The following is a 24,803-nucleotide window of genomic DNA, read 5'->3' as shown; positions in this document are numbered from 1 at the left end:
CATAACAATAAAGTATACACCACACAAAATGGTCTAATTCATACTCCCATCTAAGGAAGATAACTTTCTGATTGTGAGGGCTTCTCAACATGCATGTTACTGACCATTCTTTGATGTATGTGCTGGTCGTGGGGGGTGGGGGGAACCTGTCCTGTACATTCAAGAATGGTTAGCAACCTTCCCTGGCCTCTACCCACGAAGTGCCCATGGCACACCTTCCCTATGAGTCATGACAGTCAGACCTGGCTCCAGACAAGGCCACAAGTACCCCCGCAGGTGGGGGCGGGGCAAAATCACCACCTGTTAGAACCCCAACACTGCTCAGTTTGCTACAATGAAAAATAAGTGAGAGGAAAGATAGAAAAGGAAACTTTCTCCTTCTTTTTCTTTTTTTGACTGCCCAAGCCTCTAGGGATTTTAACTATCAATCATCTGGATTCTTACTCTAGTGAACGGAATCACTCTCAAGATTTCTAAAGCTTTGGGCAGTGTCTTTCAAACAGATGTCCTTCAACTGCAGACGGCATGTCAAAAGGACTAGGGCGTCCACTAATTCCCACTGGAGAAACTATCGGTAAGCCTTAGCCTAACTCCACTTTGAGCCTTAAACTAACAGCATGTGAAAAGATCAATATGAATAAATTCAAAACTAATCAGACCCCTTCTTTAAATGTTGACACAGTATTATTTATATCCCATAAATACCTTCTTGACTAAAATTCATCCTTGGAGATTGGCACCTGGCCAGTTCTATTCATATTTACTGTATTTATACAGTATACTGGGCCAAGCATAATATTTAAAACAAAATATGCCTGAGGGCATATACAATATCTCTTATATTTTTACTTTTAGATCTCCACATTGCTAAAAATACGTAGTCTGAACTGTATAAAATGTCCCACAAAGGGCTATCAGCGATCTGTAGTGATATATAGCTCATTGAGTATAATTAGAGCATATTTGTAATATTTGAGCTGAAGTCACTCCCTGAACACTAATAAGTTGGTGGTAAAAAATGAACCAGTGATCTTTCCCATGCCTTCATCTCTGGGGCTTATGACCCTTGTCAGATTCACTGCAAGAAATGACAGACACACTCCTCCCTTCAGCTACTTCAGTGACGCCGGAGTTAAAAGTTGGGTGGAAAAGTCCTAAAGAGGCAAAGCTGGTATATAAGCTAATGCTGTACTTTCAGTTTGCTCCTTAAAAATATGGTGGAATGATTTCTTCTTTTCTTCCTTTTTTTTGGGGGGGGGGTCACTATATTCCAGTATAACTAGAAAGTGCTGGAAAATCAGTTAACCTACTTTCTATAAAATTATCCACAATTCTTGCATAGTAGTATCCAATCTGCTCTTAATATGCTTTTCTGCCCCTAAACTTCACAGAAGCCGGTATTCTTTGTATATGAAAACTGACAGTATACTTTTTTTTTTCACTGCACTTATCAGAGCTTTTAATCTATTTGGTGACTGGAGGTAGGATGCCGTGGAGAATCCACACACTGATCTGAGATGTCATCCTCTGAAATCCTAACATTCTGAGGATTTTTCTGGTTTGGGGAGTATCATTGTCCCGGGTCGGATCATCTTGGCTCTTTGGACTGAGGTATGCAGGAAAGAACAAAGAATCAACGCGCTCTTAGGTAACTGGCTCTCTCCACACCTGTCTAATGAGAAGGAAGAGATCAGACCTCCTGTCTGTAAAAGTGCTGGCAATTCATTTGAACTTCCGCAGGTAAACACGGTTCAAGTTCTATATAACCTACTTTACTTGCCCGCCTGCCCAAGTGCCAGGAGAAAGGATCCACGTGCTTGAGAAAGCAAACTGACTCAACTCTCTGTTTAGTCTCAATCATTCTGGACCAATTACAGCCAACTTGCTTTCTTAATATCTCCTTGGCTCCACCCCAGGTAGAAAGTTTTACTTCCTGAGGGGAAAAACCAGGGCGGTGTAGTTATCTGTGCTGTTGTGGACGGTGCCTGATTACAATAATAAAACCATCCTGCCTGCCAGGATCTCCCGCATCTACTCTGCTCCCGAACCAGAAGAGAAGGGGCAGCAGAAAAGAAAGGTGGCGCGCAAGACTGGCGTGAGATCCACGGGCTGACATTCTCAGACTGTCAAGTCCAAGACATGGCAAGTCACAGAACTAGGGCTTGTCGAACTAAAAATAAATATTAAAAAAGAAAAGTCCCACCCTGCAATTAGAACCTTTAGGCGAAAACTACCAAGATGGCCATATTATCTATTTAGGCAAGACACAGAGACATTGTGAGGGCGGCCAGCAAGTATATAGGGCATGGAAAGGGGAGGAGAGAAATGGGCAACCAATGAAAAAGTTTATGACTTGGGATTTGGAATAGGCAAATGTTGAAGCTTTTTTTTTTTTTTTTCTTCTTCTTCTTCCTGGTATTTAACCCTCTCAGGTATCACTGGATACTTCTTTTCTTTCTTTCTTTCTTCTTCTTTTTTTTCCCCCCCTTAAGAACTTGGAAATCATTCTCTGCTAACTGTCCTCTTCTCTTCCCCCCAGAGGAACCGCACGATCAATCGCTTCACGCCCGTCGCTACTGTTTGCCCCTGGTATTGAGGACGCTGCCCTCGGAGAAGCCAGTTTAAAAAAAAAATAAAAAAAAAAAATAAAAACTCGGCTGTCTTCTACTCTGTGAGATTTAGGAACACACCGAAGTAACTGCAAGGAAGCCACAGAAAGCTCAGGGAGCCGAGGGCTCGAGAGTGAGAACGATCAACGGTAAACCCGTCAGGAAAATGATCTGCTCCACCAGCGATCTTAAGAAGACAGGTCTGAGGGAATTCTGAAAAATTACGCGAAGTAAAACACTTTTTTAACGTCGTCAGAAGCGAAGTTGTCCTTCCTGCCACTCCAGGTGAAATCAAGAGGGGACGAGGTGACAAGATCTCGCCTGGGGGGGGGGTAAGCACCCCGCTGTGGCAGGAGGTCCAAGAACTGGGGGTTCGGAGGTGCTTTTGGAGGGGTCTCCAAATCGGGTTTTGTCCTGGCGATGCTGACATTTTTAGGGGCGTTAGAGACAAGAGGGAAGACTTGGGGAACCCGCTGATAGGTCGGCCCGGAAAGGGGCGCCTTCCGGAGAGGCTAGGTTGGAGCCACTTTTTTTTAACCCTTCGTGCGCCAGCCAGTTCGGTGGGGTCCCCGCCGCCCGCCGCGAAGAAAACAAGCCCCCCGAGACGTCCGGGTCTAACTCGGCCCTGGGGAGCGCCTCGCGTTTGACAGAGGAGGGGGGCTGAGTCCTGGCTGGTGGCCGGGAAGAGACTTTCAGGGGCCAGAAGGAGAGCATAACGCCTCGTGAAGGACCGAGGCGTGGGGGGAAGGGAGACATGGAGAAAACCAAGCCGAAAGTCGCCGACTGCAAGCCTAACGCTCTCAGGCACGCAACTGGCAAGGAGGTGGGTGGGACGCAGGACCGGGGAGGGGAGGGGAGCGCAGCCCGGACCCCGAGCGGGAAGGGCCGTCCCTGGAGTCGTGGCGGCTCCGAGAGCCTCTGGCAGCGCTAAGCCTCAGGGAATGGAAGCGAAAGAACAGTACTTACTTTCCGAGGGGAAGAAGGGCGGCATGTCTATTTTGTAAACCTCCTTGGCGTAGTACTCCTCGTCGCTCCTCTCGCGCTCGCAGGCGGCCGCCCTCCGGCTCGCCTTCTCCTGGAGCAAGTCCCTGGTGCTGTTGTAGATGGAAATCACCTCCGGGGGCACTTCCTCGGGTTCGGGGTAGTCTTCTGGGGGGCTGGTGAGCTTCAGCTTGCTCAGGATCTGCCCGCGGATCGCCTCGATCCTCTTGCGCATGAACTGGTCCATATCGAGCGTGCTGCAGGTAGACAGGCTGAGCGCGGCCGTGACCAGATGCAGGAGCAGAAAAGCGCTCAGCACACAGTAGTGCATTTTTTTAAAGGTGGGAAAAAAAAAGGTAAAAAAAAAAAAGAAAAGAAAAAGAAAAAGACTAAGGGGGAAAAAAACCCCAACAACTCTCAAGTACAGATCAGGTAGATTTTTTTTTTTAATGCGAAACTTTTGCAAACAATCGAGAGTCAACGTCCAATAGAAAAAAAAGGTATCTTGCTTGAATTCCTTTAAAAAGAAAATGCAAGTCGTTCCAAAAGTGGAATTAGTAATACACGATGGGCAGGGGGATCTCTAACTTTGGGGAGTAAGAAAAAGTTTTCTTGGAGCGACGAGATGAGGGGAAAAAAGACGAGTGGCTGTTAGGCAGGAATAATTTTAAGAGGAGGCAACGGAGTTCAGTGTGTCAGTTTCGGGTGCGGAGTGGCGGATCTGAACTCGGCTCCTCCGGCCAAAAGGGAAGAGATGAAAAGGTCCCGGGGCTGGCAGCAGGCGAGCTGGGGGGAGGGGCGCCGGGAGCGCTGTGCGGGGGGCCGCCGAGGCTGGCCCGGCGGTAATTTAAGTATTTAAAGAAGGAGCGGTTCGGCCCTGCCTTCCACTGCGGCGCTGAGAGCAGGAGCAGCCGCGGCTCCGGAGCGGAGAGCGCACACGTGTGTGAGTGTGTGAGTGTGTGAGCGAGTGTGTGTGCGCGCGCGCCTGTGCGCGCGCTGGGGGCGAGCCGGCGCGCCGCGGGGAGGCGGGTGCGCTCCGCACCGCGCTCGGGATTCGGTCGGGTCCTGCGCGGGCCGCGGCGCGGCGGCGGCGACGATCCTGCTCCCGGAGCTGCGCGCGGTGGCCGACAGCCCGGCCGGCGCGCGCCGACCCGCCCGGCTACTCCACGTCGTGCCGCCGCTCGCAGACGCGTCCAGCCTCCACCTCCCTCCTTCTCCTGCTCCTCCTTCTGCTCTCGCTCCAGACGCCAACCCGGCAACAGACGACCAGCTGCCGCCGTTGCCGTCAGCCCCGGGGACGCGCTGCTCTGGCGGTGTTACTCCTAAAGGGGCTACGAGGGGGTCCCTTGGACTCCCACCCTTTCCCAGCCTCTCCTGGTTCCTCTCCCACTCGGACTTTCTCGCGGCGGGTAGGTGGGCCCTTGGCACCCTGCGACAGACCCTCTCCTCCGACTTCCTGCAGCCGGGCAGCCCCTCACTCCGCTGCCGAGCGGCTCCCTAGACCGTTACACTGTTCTCCATCCCTTCCCCGTGTCTCGGTCACGGGCGCCCCTGCTCTTCTCTGTGCTCCTCTCTGTGTCTCTCGCTCGCTCGTCGACCTCTCCTGCCTCGCTCTCTTCTCTTCTCTCTCTCTCTCGTCGGGGGCTTCTGGAGCTCCCCTCGGAGCAAAGCTTCTGCTGCCAGCAGATAACATCACGATCTCGCCTGGGAGGAGAGATTTATAAGTTCTCTCGGAACCACGTGTTTGCCTTCAACAAAGTGACGTGCTAGGATTACAGTCAGAAGTCCTCTCGTTTACTTAGACCACGGGCTCTCCCCGAACCGTAGAGGGGGTGTGGAAATGAGGACGGCTGCGGGCAAGGGAGGGAGGAGGTGGAGTGTGCGCCCTGACAACAGTGATTTATGGTATTTACTTTATATAGTCATTTTGGACCGGTCTGTTGAAGGACAAGCTATCAGGCCTCCCGTTTTTACTTAATGTGGCTCACTCACAGCCTCCCAAACTCAATCACTTGCTCTGTAGAGTCTTGCCTTCTGTACTGTACACACACAACATGCGCTCTCTCTCTCTCTCTCTCTCTCTCTCTCTCGTGAATGAGCATCACACAGTTTACTCAGGATCCCCCCAGCCCTGAGACATGCTTCCAATCTAAGATTCACTTCCTGCATTTTTAGTGGAATCATTTTCTGAGATCCCCTAACACTATGCTAGTACATCTCAGGATCCTAAAGATTATCTTATTAGGGTTTGTTGCTTACAGTCTAGTCCCCCATTTGACTGTAAACTGCTGAGAACATGAAAACAGCACTTTTTTAACTTAGAGAATGAACTAGATTTACTTGTTTCACTGAATGAATGAATGAATGAATGAATGAATACCTTAACCCACTGCCTATGCCACTTCTTCATAGGACTTTCTCTTCCTCACCTTCTTCCCCAGCTAGACATCAGCAACCAACTTCATTCTTTCCAGAGCATACATCCAGGAAGCCGGAATTTTAAAGTGATGTCTACTGCTAGGCACTACACACTACTTGACATTTTCTATTTCAACCTAGTCTCAATTAGATGAGTCTAAGAATGATTCTTGCCATGGTTCACTTTTCCCTTTGTCTTTCTATTTTACCTTCAGTTACTCAAGTCAACATTTTCATTTCATCATGACTATGGCCATACTGACTAGACAGATGGTTTAAAGCGGAAACTCTGTTGACTATTCCCCCAAACTCAAAGCCTCTATATTATTCCCTAGTTCAGATGTTTCTTTTCCATGGTAAGTGGTAGAGCTGCGTTTTACAGTCAGGATCCGTTGTCTGCAGACCAAGATGTCCTATGTAAACTGGTACCAGAATGTGTCCGACAAACATGGATTCCAAGGTGATGGAAGCCTGGGAGATACGCAGGCCCTGTTCCTTCTTGCAGATTTACAATTCCCATCATCCTGTTAAAGGCTCTGAAAATCTTGCAGGAAAAAAAAATTGTTCAGGTCTTTAAACGTAGCATATTCTGAACTCCCTTGAACATGGGATTCTTTACCTATTAGGGCACACTGGAAAACTCGGACATAAAGAGATTGTTCCAATTTGCTTCTGAAAGTTACAGATGAATCAGCATTAGCAGTTTCCTTTCCTCGAGGCCAGTTTCAAATTGAAGTGTCTTGAAAAGAGCTGGATAACCAGCTGCTATTCTAGTAGCCAACAGAAATATAATCAAAAGAAGCTACTGTGGGGCTAGCTCTCCCCCAGACTCATCAAGCTGCTATCTCTTTGAGTTCAGTTGGAGAACAGCAAAAAGATCAGCTCTACACCAAGGGGGCAAAGTGAATATTCGTATGTTCTAGAAAGTAGAGCAAGACATGCAAACTAGAGCTTGTGACCTGCGGTGGGTGACCTCTGTCATGATGCTCTGTGGAGGTCACAGGTTCAGCCTCCCTGCAAACCAGCGAGACTACCTCCATGGTATAGACACAAACTGACCTGAGGTTAAGTGGATTCAGATTAGAGTAGGAGAGATTAGCCAAAGTCCATCTACTTCACTTCTAGAAAAACAGTGTAAGTAATAAATTCTTCTGACAACCCTTCCCAGCAGAAACATGTGCTAAACTAAGCCACAATGCTTAGTTCACGGAGCACTTATTGCTAACTCAACAACCCCTGAGACCCCCTGGCCTAAGCCTAAGAGACTGCTTCTAATTTCCCCAAAGCCCAGGCAGGTAGGACCAGGGAGCGGGTGGTGAAATGTGGCATGGGCAAGTACAGCAACTCAGGCTAGCAGGAGTGGAGTCCCCTCTACCTCTCAGAGAACCCTTTGAAGAGGTAAACGGGTTAAGACTATAGGTGATGTGTCCCTGGGAATCACGAATGGACCCTTTCTTCATTAAACAACTCTTTCAGAGCCTTTTCATTTCTATATTCAAGAAGTAAATATCCACTAAGTTTATTGAGATCTTATTATGTGGGAGGGACTTCAGACAGTTTCCATGGTAAGAGCGTATGTAACTCATCGGGATGATCCTGATTACTTCGAAAAGGTATTTAAGCTGTATAAGCCATCTTGATTACCTCAAGGAGGCAGGAGAGGTGAAAGTCTAAAGGTTAAAGGACAGACTCCACAGTCAAGTGCTCTTGAGTTCAAATTTCAGTCACTTTCTGGTTTTGTGATTCCAGCCACGTGATGCAGATACTGTGTTAGTTCTTCATCTGTGAAAAGGGGACAACACTTATTAACCAACAAGATTACTGAGGACTGAAGTACATCCACGAGGTACACAAAATGCTTCCAACAAACCTGGCACTTAGTATGTGCTCATTAAATGTCACTCGCTGTTCTCATATCCTCTCACTTCTTCATTTTTGTCAGAGACTGTGTCATAAAACACATGTGGCCTCTACTCCTTCTCAGATATAAATAGATTGAAAAAGCTAGGGAAGATGCTAGTGAGATTTTGCTTCATGCTTAGGCCTCCTGGCAGTTTTGCTAAGTACATTCCCATTCAGTTATTTTAAACAGTCTGGTATTTTGCTCCCATGTATTGTAGGAAAGGACAAGAACATATACTTCTGGCGAACAGAACTCTGAATGACAGAAGCCCAGTTAAGCAGAAATCCCAGATTAAGGTCTCCTAAATTATTCAATGCCCTAAAATGGACTTCTTTGTTTTCCAGATCAGAGAGGCAGAGGGTGCAGCTGTTTCGACCACTAGCCCTTCTCTGCTCATTAATGGGCCTATTCACTTAAGTAATGTGGAATTCCTACAAATGTCTGATATCAAAACTACTCATTCCTGTTCAGGGTTTTACCCTGCAGATCCTAGGCAAGAGTTTAGGATGTAATAGGTCCTTCCTGACTCTGAAGAAAGAATAACTTCATTTGCAACAACTTTGAAAGCTTCCCACAAGGGTTTCAAGCGTTATAAAACCGGGAGGTAGGGAAAAGAAATCTATAGAATTTAGCTATACTTGCTAAATGCAAAATAATCCTTTCATGTGAAAATACTTCAAAGCCTTTTAGGTTCTTCTAATTTGATGATACAACTCGAAACCCCTCTTTGGTTTATAAAAAATTTTCTCCTGTTCTGTGTGTATTTCTGTAGCCAAATAAACTTCTGCTCTCAGAATAATGAAAAAGGTTAGTGATTTCCCCAGGAAAAATAATCCAATTACTGACTCCATTTTCTATCTATAGGTTAATCTAAAACAGAAGTGATAAGGAGGGGACAATGCAGGAAGGAGAAAGCTTAAAAAGATCGGAGGTGGTCAGAGATAAAAGGATCAACTCAAGAGATAAGGACTAGAGAAAAATCCCAGAGCAGAGATAAACTCACACTTTAACTGATACTCTGTGGGAACATTTATCTTACCCTTTGGAATTATGATTAGCTGATGGGTTACTGCTTGTGGCTTTTGGGCATTTACATCTCCACCTGTCACTACTTTTCTGTTCTGAGATTTCCAACGGGAGTAAGTCTTTCCTTGGGAGGCAGTATCTCAGTGGCCTGGGCTTTGTCAGTCCCAGGGCCTACTGAAATCTGCTTTCTTGCCTCTGCTGAAAGTCATCCACTAAACTAGCTTTTAGTGACTGATATAAATGAACATATGGGGACAGTTGTCTTAGAGTTTAAGATGGATACATGCTTCATAAAATGTTAATGTTGATAAAGGGAAGCCAGCAGCAGCATTCTCCTTAGTCAGGGTATGTGTCTGCTCCTGGCCCTAACAGCGTCTCACTACTTCCCTTACCCCAGCACCTCGGCAGTCCAGACACGCGGCACAAAGCAAGAAGCCAGAATTAAGTTGCTGGGGAGAAGGGCAGAGAGAGAAGTACTTCAACGAAGTAAAAATACAAATAAAAGATGAGTAGGGGCAAAGAGAAAGCAAGTGATAAAGGCATGATTATGCACCCATAATTTTAAAAAAGTGATTATAACAATGTAAAGTGAAATTTTCATTTTTTAAGAGACATATCCTTTGAGTGAATTTGCTATCATCTTGGTGGGTATCATTTTGTGAAAATCTGAATGTGTACATTTTCATTAGCAAAGTTGGACAACCTATATTTCAAACCATCTTGGCTTTCTGTTGCCTCAATTATCCTGCAATTAAAAAATGAATACGGGGGCGCCTGGGTGGCTCAGTGGGTTAAGCCTCTGCCTTTCGCTCAGGTCATGATCTCAGGGTTCTAGGATCGAGGCCCACATTGGGCTCTCTGCTCAGCAGGGAGCCTGCTTCTCCCCATCTCTCTCTGCCTACTTGTGATCTGTCAAATACATAATAAAATCTTTTAAAAAAATGAAAATGAGACAAAACCCAACAGAGGATAGTAGTTACATATTAAAAGAGCTGAATGTAGCTTTTTAATGTTAGGAGGAAAAACTAGTAAATAAATATTTTAAAAAGTATAAATGTACTTAATAAATATTTTAAAAAGCAAGGTTATATGGGTAGATTATAATCTATAAAACTGGAGACTCATGGCTACAAACTTTTCCTGATGTTTAAGTCTTAGAAAAGTAAGCTCTTGTAACGAGGGTGACCGTATGATTTATTACACAAACCTGAGCACCAAGAGGATGATACTCATAAATACATTATAAGACAGAAAGGGTAAACCAGGACTGTCCCAGGTAGTCACCTTATTTTGAAATGAAGGCACTTTAAAATCTGAATCTATAATGTCAGATGTTCTCCGTTACCATGGTGATATATTTTGCATATTTCCAGCCTTTTTTATTCTTTGTGCTTCAGATTCTAATAATCATTATCAGAGCTAAAATTTGAAAATACTTCCTTGTACAGCTTTAGCGTTGATATAAACATGCACCACCCAAAAACTGAAGCCTTTAAGAGGTCAGGATTCTTCTGAGTCCCATGAAAGCCCGTCTCTCACATGGAAAGGAAGAAGATACAAGATGTTAATAATAGGGATTAACAGCATTTTATGTATTTTGTGTACAAATTCGTTTCTAAATTTGGGAAAACGAACATCTGATAAAAGAATTTTAAAAGTAAAAATGAATTCTGTCTTCTTCTCATTTTAGTGTACAGAAAAAAGCATGTCCTCTAGTGCTCAGGGGTCACCTACTACTGATTTTTTTACATGTTGATCTTCCATGTTTAATAGACAGTAGATGGCTTCACAAAACTAGAACTTCACTCAGTTGAAAGGTTTTTTTCCTGTTAACTTGAAAATTGTTGTGATCCAAATTCCTACAATTTCTGCTTTCTCCTTAGATTATCTCAGTCATACCTATGTGCCCTTTACAAAAGATACAAAAGCAGTATCTTCACAGTTTCTATCAATGGCAGGCTATTTACCATAAACCAAAGAAATAAATTTTAAAAAGTGGGTGTGTGCTGTGACCTGAGAACGACTTCAACAACACACAAACAGGATTCTGGTTGCCTGGTCAGTACAGATAAGATTTTGGGGTTTGCTTCTTTCAGAGATCTTTGTCTTTTAACGTTAATTAAGGTTATTAAACAACAATGATGAGGTCAACCCAGTTATTTGAACAGTTGTAAAAATTAAATCTAATCAATGCCACAGTTGTATTGATTGTTCAGAGACTAGGCACTCATCTGGTTGAAGGGAAAAAAAATTTTATCAATCACTTAATTCAATGATAGCCTAAATCATGCCACCTAGAGGAGAGCAGTGGTATTTCTCACAACTTCCTATATGGAGAAAACCAACATGCTCAATTTTCTGAGTATTTTCATCATAGCTTATTAAACAATCATACATCATTTTGCTGTAAAATCATTTAAAAAACTAATCAACAGTGTCACCTCAAGAATATTTCCCATTGATATGTTGTTTCATTTCTAGAGGAAAAACACTGTATGACAAAAGCTACTGCACAAGAAAATGAAAGCTACAATTTGACATGTTGAACAAACACATTTTAAGGAAAGATCCTAAGTCAGTAACAATGGAACTTCCATAATTCTAGTTATCTCCTAGCCCATAACATCCTAAGCTAAAATCTAGTCTTCCTGTATAAAGCATAACTGAAATATCTAAATTCTTAAGAGCAAATATGTCAACACTTCGCATTTTTATGAATCATCAAAATATCATTAATTAAGAAAGAGAAGCATATGGGCAATATATTGTATCTTGATAATGAAAAGAGCAACAGAGTCGTGTCCTAAGAGACAAAACTATGGGATCCCACCCTAGTAGTCATGAAGTTCCATTTCTGCAGAATCCAGATAATTAAAACATTCTAATTACCAGACATATTCAAGACATAAAATAAATTCTCCAACGGCACACGGTTTAATAAACAGACAGAGACAACCAAAATGAAGCCTGGGAAGACATGCTACTTGAAACTCTAACTTGCCACCGCCAGGAAGATTTTCACCTTTTGATACTCCTTGTCCCCTCTACCTTCCCCAGGCCTTAGGTCTTGCCCTAAGTAAATGTGACTGAAAAATAGAACATGTCCACTTATTTTTCCAGAGCAAAAGTTCAATTTCTGTAATCTCATTTTCTTTTAGAATCTCATTTTCTGTAAGACCTTAGTATCACCTAAAATTAGGAAATTAGTGTTGTGTACAGCAGCTCTGTCAATTCAAGCTTGGACTTAACTGTATTAGCTGGGTGACCTTGCCAAGTTATTGAATCTATTACCTGTTCCCTCATCGATTTATTAGGGACAATAATAGCACCTACCTCATGGGGTTATAGGAAGACTGTCTGAGCTAAGTGCATTATAAAACATTTAAATAGTATCTGGCCTATAATAATTACTGTATAAGTGTTTGTTATTATTATTACTTGTTCTGTTTTAACCTAAACTTGAATGATGGATGGGACCTGTCAAAAAAGATGGTTGACCATGAAAAGGCAACATTTTAAAAAAAGTCAAGGAAATAGAGATGCTCACTTCAAAATAAATTTTTATTAATCAAGAGACACAAAGTGACACAAGGGGGAGAGAGTCAGATTTTTCATGCTCAATGTTCAAAGCAAGGTAACTATTAAAATTTAAAAAAAGAAAACGTGGGGCACACCTGGGTGGCTCAGTCGGTTAAGCGTCTGCCTTCAGCTCGGGTCACGATCCTGAAGGTCTGGGATCATGGAGCCCCACGTTGGGGCTCCGCTTAGCGTTAAGCCTGCTTCTCCCTCTCCCTCTGCTTACAGCTCTACTTGTGCTATCTGTCAAATAAAAAAATAAAATCTTTTTAAAAATTAAATGAAAAAGAAAAAAAAGTAGGACTGTAGCAAATGGGACTCTTGATATAGTTACCTCTGCACTTCTCCATATCAATACTTAAGAGTGTCCTAGGCAAGACAGTATTTAGAGTCTAAGTTCTGGAACAGTCTAAGTACGCAAAAAATGTTTTACTATCTCATTGAATGTCAGAATCTTTTTACTCATTGTGAGACTTGTCTTGCAAAATGTCAAAATTATCTTCTTTGATAAAGAATGTATTCTTATATTCATCTAATGAACTTTTGGCATTTAAAAAACTTACCCTGTCCATGTTTTTAATCTTACCCTTTTAGTTAACATTATTGACCCGTGTTTTCACACTGCCATCATTCTAAAGGGCAGCAGAAAAGCAGAAGTACCAAGGTTTATGTAAATGATCACTTATCACTGAAGCTGTAAGTGCTTTAAAATTCCTTGCCATTAAAAACAACGTTATACTACAATACTGTTCACACAGCATTTTTGGAAGCAGGGTCTTTTCCTGAGGAGGGTTTCTAGAAGTAGGGCTACTAGGTCTCAGTACGGATCTACTACCTGCAGACTGTAAACTTTTGTGGGGAGAAACATTTACAATTACACAGATCAGAAATGAACGACAAATCTACAGGCACAGCCCCTGATCGTCCAAGTGCGAGCCAGGGAACGTTTCTGGAGACCCTCCCTACTACACAGCAGGCACTGTGCTAGATGGGCTTGGTGGGACATTATCCAAATTCCTATTACACAAACAAGTGTATGCCCAGGCGGGATTTATATGCGAGTGACACGTAATTTCACCTACCATCAAGTCTATCCGGGAGTCTGTGGAAGAACCAGAATATGGCAGTTGTGGGTCGCACAATCTAGTTATCCTTGGTGTTTACAAGAAGGGTAGTATCACCTTGAATCTTTGTAACTCTGAACTTTTACATTTATAACACATTGAAGACAGCCTAGTGTTACTGTACGAAGACAAGTATCATGCAGAAACACCCCGATGTTATGCTTGGTCATACGCAGTTATTTCAGGGCGCCTGCTGTGTCTGGCCGCCGTGTGGATGTTTTGAGAGCTGATGTCAATCTATTGTTTGTGTCCATTCCCTGGGAGGGGATGCATTTTTACCTCAGACTGAAGTCTGGTTCTGCAAGTGCAAAGGCAACTGTCTAGTAGCCGGAGCGTGAATCAACTGCTGCGTGGCCACCCACGCGTTGAGGACACAGCTCTCAGCTGTCTCTCCAATCGGAGCCCCAGCTGGTCCTGACCCCATACAAATCTGGTGTTCTCGCTTTGATGTTTATGAACCGATTGCATTTAAATGCAGGATAATGATTCAGGGGTTAGAGAAACTGTTATTTATACAAATGTGGTTAACACCTCATCATTTTAAACTGGCTGTACTAATAATGCTCATTGTGCTCTTTGTTTTCGGGTTTTTTTGCCCAAATCTGCAATCTGAATTTGCTCTGGCAGGATGTGGCTTGTACTGGAATAGACTGGAACTGCTGGACGACTCCAGAGGGCTGTGACTGAAGGCATTTCTTCAGGGAACCTCCTAGCGTACGTGGTGTCTGGTGTCTGTTGGTCTGGCAGTTCTCCAACTGTCCTTGTTCACGTATCATAAATCTGTTCTTTTAGGGAATCAATAAGATTTAAAGTTGGATGTATTCCTTCTGAAAACTATAGACGATCACACTAAAAAAATGAAATGCTATTTGTTATTAACAGTGGCCTCATATTTAAGGACAATAGCTACCTGGGGAAATAATGTAATTACAAAGCAACTTAATTTATCTTCTCCAAAATACAAACAGTGAAAAAAGAAATAGACAATGATTTAATCAATAAAATCACACCAAATATTTATATACGCTTATATTATATCCATAAAAGTTTCTCAGAAGAACTCACAGACATGATTTCAAAGCTTACTGATTCATTATCAGACTAAATATATGCTAATTTTACTCTCTTCATAGTTAGACCACCACTAGCTACGTGCAGCTTTTAAAATTTAAAGTATTTAAAATTAAGTAAAATTTAAAACTCTGTTCCTTTGTATCACTAGCCACACTGGAAATATTCGGTAGCCACTTGTGCTAGTGGAGATATAACATATCCAGCAACACAGACAATCGTATTGGACAATACTGACTTGGACACTGAAATTATAAGGAATTAGCTCAGTCCTCTAACACACATCCTTGCTTACATCCTTGGTTGTAAATGCTGCCTACAAAGAGCATTTAACAGACAGCTCAATACATAGCCCTGCAATTGGAGGGGCCAGGGGAAAAGGGGGAACAGGTGAGCAGTGCTGGACAAAAGAAAACATGTTCTGTAACTTTCTCAGAGGACACCTCTCCTGAGCACAACAGGTTCATCAACCATCTAGACAAAAAGCCCGTAACTGTAACTCCCTAAAATTATGCTTAGTAGCCTGGATGAAAAATATTCATGTGGTTCTCTAAGCTAGAAAGCACCCTTCAGAAAATCTAAAATTATTTAAGAAGCATTAGAAGATACTTTCCATCTGTAAAATTCTGATTAAAGTTATTACAACTTAGTATTTTGTTAAACATCAATCACGGTTGTAAATGTCTTTCATGGACTTCAAAGACCATCCTGCTTCCAAATTTGTTCATAGGTCCTCTTGATTAATACATTTAGTCAAGCTTCAGAGAAGTTCACCCAGTGAAGAAGATCGCCAGGCCTACCTTGGCTGCAATAGTCGCTAAGATTCATCTATCCAGCTGGCCAAAATTCAGACCACGGTTTCCTCGCTCCTGCAAATATCCGCAGGGCTTAACGGTCTACCTATGACTAACATACCAAATGGAGACAAACATCACATTAATCCTAAGAGATGCATTTAAAGAAAGAGCAGAATGAATTCTGCTTCCTTCGCTTAACTTTCTCATTTTAATTTAAGTCAAGAAGCAATGGTAAAATTATTCCACATCTAAGTTAAAAATGTACAACTTGCTATTTTACATACTGCTATAGACTGTGTGTCTTCCCAAATTCATCTATTAATGCCCTAATCCCCAATGTAATGGTATTTGCAAGTGGAGCCCTTTGGAAGGTAATTAGGTCACAAGGGTGGAGCCCTTATGAAGGGGATTAGTGCCCTTATAAAAGTGACAGAGAAAAGATGATCTCTCTCCTCCCTGAGCAAAGACACAACAAGAAGTCAGCTGTCTGCAAACCAGAAAGAGGGCTCTCACCAGACATCGAATCTGCTGGCACTCAGTTGAGGGACTTATCATCCTATAGAACTATGAAAAAAGTCTGTTGTTTTAGCCACCCAGTCTATGATATTCTGGTATAGCAATCTAGGCTAAGGCAGACAGACAGACACAGATAAATACACGCTTTTCTTAAGAAATTACAAAGGTTCAAAAATATATCCACTAATTTTTCAAATGTTTATTATTTTTTAAAAACATTTATTTATTTGAGAGGGAAATGGAGAGTGTCTCCCAAGCAAGCCCTGCACTGAACGTGGAGCCCAAGGCGGGGCTCGATCTCACGACACCGAGAAACCAAGAGTCAAGACACTCAACCAACTGTGCCATAAGGCTCCCCTCAAATGTTTATTTAAAAGTGAATTTCATGTTGCACATCCATAGCAACATACTAAACACAATAATGGTACTCTAAAGTCATGAAAAAGCCCAAAGAAATAAAACTTCCATCCCATTTCACTTAGGACTCTTTTCAGCACAGTATTTATAAAAATCTAAGATAAAAACAACAAAAAGGAAGTAAAGCTAAACAGGGAGCAAAAAAAATTATCCAAAGTTTGCAAAAGTATTGCCTCATTTATTTGACCTCCTCCTTTCTCTGTGATAGAAATACTTACTCTCTGTGGAGGTTTCCTTTACGGGCATTTTAGGCCTTACAATTTAACTTCTCAGCAACGCAGTTCATACCTACAGTTTGCGTACGTTTCTGTTCACACTTCACCCTTGGGAAGTCTCTGCTATTATGTGTTTAACTGGGGCATCTTCAGGCACCTGTGGACTGTAACCAGACGGCTTTGTAACGAAGTACTACACTCTCACCACCTGAGGACCAGCACGGGTGGCAGAATTAGTTGTCGGTCACTGGATATTAGGTCTATTTATATACGCAAAACACAGTAATCAGAAGAGCCCTAAGATTTCCCAGAATATAAACATTCCCTTTCCACTTCCTTGTAAAACACACACAAAATATTTTAAAGAACTTGGGACTTACCCTCCAAAAAACCTTCTGGAACCTCCTCGCGGGTCATTTTCAGCCCCAAGGACCGAAGGTGAGCCTTCGGACCATTCCAGCTAAAGGGCTTCCACGGTACGCTTTTCAATGAGCAGAATAATATTTGATCTATGTAGAATTCTAAGTAACCTGAAAACAAATCCAATACTCCGACTCCAAGCTAAAGTGCTAAACTACTAAGATGGTTCTAAGTGTTTTCAGCCTAAAACAGGTATTAATTTTGACTCTGAGAGCTCAATGCCTAAAAAGAATTAATAACCAACACTAAACTATGCTAAATATTGACAACATTCACGGCAGCCATCTAAATATCCACATAAGGGGATAATAATAGCTAGTTACTGGTTACCTGGTAACTATTTTCCATAGTCTTTCTAAACAAATAAAAATTGTCTTTTTATTATTACAATACTCTAACTAGTTAACAAAAATAAAATCCAAATATTGTTCTATTCAGATAAAGCAGGGAAGATCTAGAAATGTGCTTCTTTTTCTCTTCCCTAGTTAACTCAAAGACAATGTAGGAAGATGGAACAGATGCAGATCCATCTGACTGATGTGAAAAGAATTTAAATGTTGTAGGTAAAATACTTAGGGTAGAGGTGCCAGAGCTAAAATATTTAAAATACTCATCTCAAGATATGTATTTTGTTTCTAAAATAATAGGCTCATCCTTGGATTTATATTAAAATGTGATGGTATTTTGCTTATATATTGCATAGCTAAGATGCAACAATACTAAAACATACAAAATATCCCATTTTTATGACAGAAATTATTTCATGTACTTTGAATATGCTTTATAGCGTTCTAACATAAGTGATAATTTTTTTTATACTGGCAAATCACCTTTATTTTAGAATAAATAATTTCTGAAAGAAGAATATCTGCCTGTGTTCTCTTCCTTATTTTCTGTTAAAAAATCTTGCCCAATTTTTTTAAATTAAAAACTATGTGAGTTTATGTTTCAAAAATATTTTAGTAAATAAAAAGTTACCTACTCATTTCTATCATCCAAATGTACTATTCAGAAGAATTTTTGCAAAGCTTTAATATGATCCAGAACAAGATTAAGAGCAAAAAAGAAATATAATCTTAAATTCTGGGGAGAACAAATTTTTGACTGCTGCAAAGAATTTTCTTTTTCAAAATCATGTATGTGTTAAGTGATAATGAAATATTCACCTGCGGTAAGTTAGTTATATCATGATAGTGAGCACTCTTATTATTTGGAGGAGTATTGGTTCGCATTTATTTATGTTACCTGACAAAATGGTAGTTCTATAATTTAATAAAACACTTCAGAAGTTGGGATAAATACAAAAATGCATCATTTGATATCTTAAGTGTACACCTTCCTTTATGATAACAAGTACCAGGCCATGGACTAATTTAACCTTGGATAGGTAATACCTGTAACACTCAAATGGGCTTGAAAATATACACCTCTCCACTCCAGCATAAGTTCAAGAGGAGGATGCAAGTATGTGCAGATGAGTGGTAGAAGGGAACTATTTTTATGATGGAAAGATGGGAAAAGGAACGGATCCCTTTTTTAAAAGGAACAGATCACAGTTATTAAACAATTCCTTTATAAACTTTAGATCTTAGACTTAGTCTCAAAGAAATTTTGGAATTATATTCAACAGTCTTACTTTCTTTTGGTTTAACATCTAGATACTAAGCCACCTAATTTAATCATCTTTACGGGAGCAACAGGAACCAAATCTCCAAACAGAAGGAGCATTCCGACGAGACCACCTGCAGCCTAATAACTCTCCCGTTTCCCTGGTCAGTCAAACCAAGCAGGAGAATTTAAGCTAATTCAAGTGTCAGGGAAAAGCTGGGGCAGGGGGAGAGTCTAAAACACGTCAAATATGCTTTCTAAGAAATTATGCCTCACTGCATAAGTTAAACATGAGAATTTCCACCTCAGTAAATCTCTCATACAAAAATAACCTAACACTTATGTATGTTTTAGCATATAAAAGGACATAATAGAAAAGCAGAGATTTGGTGTATTTCTTAAATCTTACATAGCACAAGTTCTAAAAATGAAATCATCACGCTAAATCAGAAATACTATCATGCTAAATTACACTACACAGGTTTCACAATAGCTCACCAAAACAAATACCATAAATTCCCCTCACGAAAGTACAAACACACAGAACCAGTAAAGTTGGAAACCTGAAAAATATTAACTTCAGGGAGTTCATTTTAATTATGAAAAGCACTGCATTTCTAGAAACTGCTGATACTGCAACAAAATACCAATATCCATGACCAACATATAAACTTATAATGATCTGGGCAAAATGTGCATCTCGCTAGTTAAGCAGAAATACTCCTTTTTACATGTTTGAGAAACAATGCTTAAAATCATACAAGGTTTGAAAAACTTAATTTAACAAAGTTTTCACGAAAAGAGAAAACACCCAAGTTGGTAATAGTAAAAGTCTTTTGGCTTTCTTACAAATGATAGCTTCACAGCCGCATAACTCTGAGAGCACAGAGCATTTTGCTAGGAAAAATACAATGACTGTACGCTGTGTTTCCTCTACAGTCTTATGTATCCGAGTCGCTCCCAGACCCTGGCTCACTGGTTATCCGCGTCATCACTCTCTTTGTCCCAGTCTTTCATGGATGCTCCCATCATGAAATCATCACGTAAGATTGTCCATCCAGGGCCCTCTTCTGATTTCTCTTCAGTCTGAGGACAATTACAGAAACAAAATATCAAAAGGCAATTTAATCATAAGGAAATAAAAAAGCCCAAGCTACAAAACTAACTTATCAACACTTAGTTTCAGAACAGGAATGAAAACAAGACAAATTATAGTTAATTTACACACTGTGATATAAGCACAAATATGTAATAGAGCTATATGTTAATAAACTATTTTTAACCCCGTGAAAAATCATGGAAGCAAAAAAACCTTTTATTGGCAGGGGGAGAGAATATAGTAAAATCTAGGTTTGCTATCAATTTTTAAAATCTGGCAATCGAAAAGACTTAAATATTATTTAATGTTTATGGATGATTTATTAGAAAAATTCTGGCAAACTATTTTAAAACAAATAGAAATTTAACAAAGCCTTATCATACAAAATAAAAGAGAGAAAAGGAGACTAACTTGGTACTGTTAGGTTTTTATAGATGTTATCTCATTTAACATTTGATAAAAATGTGAACCAAATGTTCTTTATTTAGGTTATGATCTCACTGCCTGACCTAATCATGTAGTCAAAAGACTAATCACATGCTAAAATGATAAATAACTGAAGCAGGCAATAAACATAATAGGTAGTCAATTTTGCTTATTTATAGGATTTACATAAAACAATGACAGCCTAAGAAGTACAAACTTGAATTTCATGGTACAACAGCACCACCTTGTGGTACTAATTAAGTAATACAATATATACGACCTCAAGTTCTGGGATTTCCTTCCTTCATTCCACGAATGTGCTTCAAGCACTGTTCTCAGTGTTGGAAATACATTCGTGAACAAAACAAAGTCCCTGTCTTCTGGGATCTAACAGTCTACACCTTTCTATTTAAACCATTCATAAAATACAACGTTGGAAAAAACTCCCTAAGTATGCAAAAACCCATGATATTTGGCTAGAAAATAGTGTTATCTTTACGAGAGCTATTAAACATATAAAAAGCAATTTTTAAGAGAAAAGATATTAAAGACATTTCCTGGGTTACAAGAGATTACTTATCTAATTCTGCTGAAGCTACCTTTTATTTTAAAAAACACAGCCCCAAAACAGCCATTCTATTTAGGAAAAAAAAGGACACTATTACAAAATAGGAAAAATATCCTATTGGATTTACCCCTGTTTTCCTGGGATCAAAAAAATCAAGCAAAGTTTGTACCTAAATGTAAAGACTAGAGAGTATACAAATTGAGCAAAGATTTCAGAATTGTCTTAAGTCAAACAGCATGCTCTGTACTTTAATTAAACCAACACAAAGAAAGAAAAAATATCGGTGTTTTTAGAAACCAACACCAGAACAACTGCAAAGCTTCTCATGCCCACACTGATATGGGAGTGAGCAAGTAAGAAAGGAATGTGTAACTCTCCTCACGGAGCATGCTCACACCTTCCCATTCCTCATTTCCACAGTTCCACACCTACCTTCCTAAAACTATTCTTGCTTCTGTTCGATTTAGTTACCTAACTGGATAAAGGCTATTTTTTTTTTTTATTCAGCTCAAGATTTCTTTGCCAATCTCCTCACCTTAAGAAAGAGAAAAAGCTGTTCCCTTGAAGAGAACCACTTAGATGCAACCACAATCAAAACACGTCTCCCGCCACATTAATCGTTCAAAATTTTCAAGTAAATTCTAAAAAGTATATGACTCCTGGTATAGAAGTTATATGCAAGTTATATGCAAGTTACTGACTAGTAAAGACTTAACCCTGACATTGATGTTCGTGTTTACACATGAACAGGCACAATCTCTGTGGTAAGCTTCCATGTACAGAGTTACACCCAACGCACTGTCAACATGCCCCAAACCACGGGAAAGCAGACCCCTCGTGACTGAGCTCAGTGTAGACTGTTTCTACGTGAGAGCGCATCCTGACAGCTCACCTCGGCAGGACTGTGGGTTACTCCTCTACTAGGCAGCATCATAAAGGCTGTTAGCACCCGAAAGAAAAGGAAGGAAGGAAGAAGAGTAGAACAGGGACAAAGCCTTAAACAGGTTGTTCAGAAACAAAGAAAAGAACCATAGCGGACCAACGGAAATAACTCACTAATTAAAACGTTGAAAGCAACTGCCCAGCATGCTTGTCTTGAAAGACAATTATGCAAACATATATTTCAGGCAAAGAGAACAATCACAGTAAACTCAAAGCATCTCTCTATGGTCCAATGCAAAGAGTAACAACGAAGTAAAGCTTTGTTGGGGGGATTTTGGTTGTACTGCTTTTGTTTTTTTTCAGCAACTGATTGTCTATCTCAATAATTTTCCAAGTGTGGTCCCCAGACAGGCAGCCCTAGCATCAGTATCACTTGTTAGAAAATGAAAATCTCAGGTCCCATTCCAGACTTCCTGAATCAGAAACACTGGGGGCTGGAGCCCGGCAACCTCTTTTCATAAGTCATACAGTGCTTCTGACACGGCTACAGTCTGAGAACCACCAGTCTATAAAAGAACAAATAAGTCTTAGTTTCATTCTCTGCTACAAGACCAAGTACACGTTATAGCTGAAAGCGAACAGATTTCAGATTCTGGAAATCCAATGTTAGGACACCTCACTAGATGCTTTTTAAGTCGCCATCATCCAAGCTCCCACATTACAGTACTATTTTTACTGTGAAGCAAAAATATGGAGAAAAACAATAGAAAACTTAGTACAAACAAGTATGGGTTAATGTATTTTAAAAAGCAGGTATTTTTTATAATATTTGTCCTGATGGCAGTGCAAGAAACACTGTTTTAAAGGCAACAGGATGACCCTTTACTTTCTATGCCTACACTTGCTAAAGTAATACACAGCCAAGAAAAAAGGCGGGGGTGGAGGGAAGTCCACGTAAGGTGGCAGCTTGAACATACACAACTAGTCCTGCTCAACTGCAAAACTCACTAAAACAACAGAAAAGTGCCTTGTTACTTCAAAGACATAATTCACAAGGAAAAGATCTAGAGAGACAACAGTAACAGCGTGGAAGCGAGATGAGCCAGAAGACTGTCTTGCCAAAGCCAAGAAAGCACACTCCTAAGACTGCAACTGTCAAGACGTGACAAACCCAGTTTACACAGCCGAATCTTCAAGAAACCAATCAACCAACCAACCAACGCCCCAGGAACTAGCATTCGCTGGGTACTTTGGGAATTGAGGATAGGAATGGAAGGATCAAAATAAAGACAACTGGGAGAACCTTATGTTGAGAAGCGATCAGATCTCTGGATCCCTTTCCCCATTCCACACTAGCTGGGTGGAAGACTGAAGCTTTACCCTCCGGAGAGGTAATGGGCTACACACGGATGAAGGCGCAGGTGCAGTACCAGAAACAGAGAATTAAGTTATACCGATAATGAGTCTCAAACCTCTTCTCACTTTGGGCTCCCAAGAACACTGGGAGGCAGATCTTTCCCTTCAGGCAGGAAATCAGGAACAGCCTAGAGAAAATCTGGCCAGTCGCTAATAAAGAGCCCACAGAGAGAACACCACATGAAGGCTCCTGTCACACGCACAACACCCGCACGCTCACTTCATTGCCTCTTTGTAATTATTTGTTCTAAATCATGAACAGACGACTAAGGACTATCAGAAAGGAAAGAGAGGAAAATAAACACAAACATTTAGAAAGCAGCTTGTAGGAAAACAGAAGTGTTCAAAGAGAAGAAAATTTCGGGGAAAATACCATTAATATACTCAAAGAGTTAGGAGATGATAGTGCATCCACACAAGTGGTTGCTATTTAAAAAGAAACATTAAGAGAATAACAAGGAGCTTGAAATTAAAAACATGATGGCGGAAACAAAACATCAATACAAGGGTGAGAAGCTAAAGCTGTGGAAATCAGCCAGAAAATAGAGTAAAAAGAAACAAGTGATGGAAAACAGAAGTCAGATAACTGGAGGACCAGTCCAGGAGGTTCAACATACAAATAACAAGTATACAGAGAGAATGCAAATATGGAGGGAGGAAACCAATGAAATACTTCAAGAAAATTTCCCAAAAGTAAAGGACACACACTTTCAGAATAAAAAGAGCCCTCTTAAAACACACACACACACACACACAAAAAAAAAAACCACAAAAGAAAAACCAAGCCACATCAAGGACATCAGGTACAATTTCAGAATAATAGGTACTGAAAAAATATCCTGTAAGCTTTCCGAAAGAGAACAAACAAGTCACATACTTAGAGATGATCAGGAATTAAAACAGATACAGATTTTCCTATAAGCAAGAAAGCACGAGACACATTCTTTCAAAATGCTGAAGAAGTAATTCCCAACTTAAAATGCAATACTCAGATACACTGTTATTCAAGTATGAGGAAAGAACAGAGGTACTTTCAGACTTGTAAGGTACCCAAAAGTTTACTTCTAATTAAGCCTATCTCAGGAAACTACTGAGAACGTCCTCCACAAAAACGGAAGAGTAAACCAAGAAGACAAAGACACAGGATAGAAGAAGTAGGCAGTCCAACAGAAGAAAGAGAAGGGAAGTTCCAGAGTGACAGTAAATGGAGACTCGAGAATGGTTAACCTTAACCTGACAAAAACACTGAAGATATGCTTCACCAAAACAGTGGGAGTAAACCAAGAAAGAAGAAATGTGATCCAGTAAATATGAAATCCAATCCAGAAGAAATTCCAAGGATCACAAAAAATATAAGTCCCAGGAAGAGAACTGTGAAGCAGCCCAAGGGGGCAAGCAGCCCAGAAAAAGGAGAATGGGGCAGTCTAAGAGAGAACAGCTCAAAAATACATTACCTGAGGTAATTTGATTTTGAAAAACTAAATAAACTAAGGAAGTTACATATGAAAATCAAGGCGATTATTAACTTAAGGAAAAACAAATAGAAAGGAAACAAGAATACAGAGAGGTAAAATCAGGGAGTCAAGATGGCGGAGAAGGAGCAGCTGAGACGACTTCAGGTTGCGGGAGCTCAGCTAGATAGCTTATCTGAAGATTGCAAACACCTACAAATCCGACGGGAGATCGAAGAGAAGAAGAACAGCAATTCTAGAAACAGAAAATCAACCACTT

The 24,803-nt window shown here is 40.9% G+C and overlaps 2 protein-coding genes across 4 annotated transcripts in view; both read right to left on the bottom strand.

The window, feature by feature from the left end:
- The window catches only part of TGFB2 (transforming growth factor beta 2), a 79,030-nt gene extending 75,092 nt beyond the window's left edge, over positions 1–3,938 (bottom strand). For all 3 annotated transcript variants that reach the window (XM_032872936.1, XM_032872937.1, XM_032872938.1), the window contains exon 1: positions 3,576–3,938. In XM_032872936.1, coding sequence (XP_032728827.1) covers positions 3,576–3,921 — 346 coding nt within the window. In that variant the 5' untranslated portion in view covers positions 3,922–3,938. The remainder of the gene's footprint in view (positions 1–3,575) is intronic.
- A 15,316-nt stretch (positions 3,939–19,254) lies between these two features.
- The window catches only part of RRP15 (ribosomal RNA processing 15 homolog), a 49,527-nt gene continuing 43,978 nt past the window's right edge, over positions 19,255–24,803 (bottom strand). The window contains 2 exon segments of the mRNA XM_032872935.1: positions 19,255–19,658; positions 19,660–19,767. Coding sequence (XP_032728826.1) covers positions 19,623–19,658; positions 19,660–19,767 — 144 coding nt within the window. The 3' untranslated portion in view covers positions 19,255–19,622.

This window comes from Lontra canadensis, unplaced genomic scaffold, assembly GCF_010015895.1.
Source record: "Lontra canadensis isolate GAN:19392208 unplaced genomic scaffold, GSC_riverotter_1.0 scaffold46, whole genome shotgun sequence".
Classification (NCBI taxonomy): domain Eukaryota; kingdom Metazoa; phylum Chordata; class Mammalia; order Carnivora; family Mustelidae; genus Lontra; species Lontra canadensis.
This window is presented reverse-complemented; position numbering and strand designations above follow the sequence as displayed.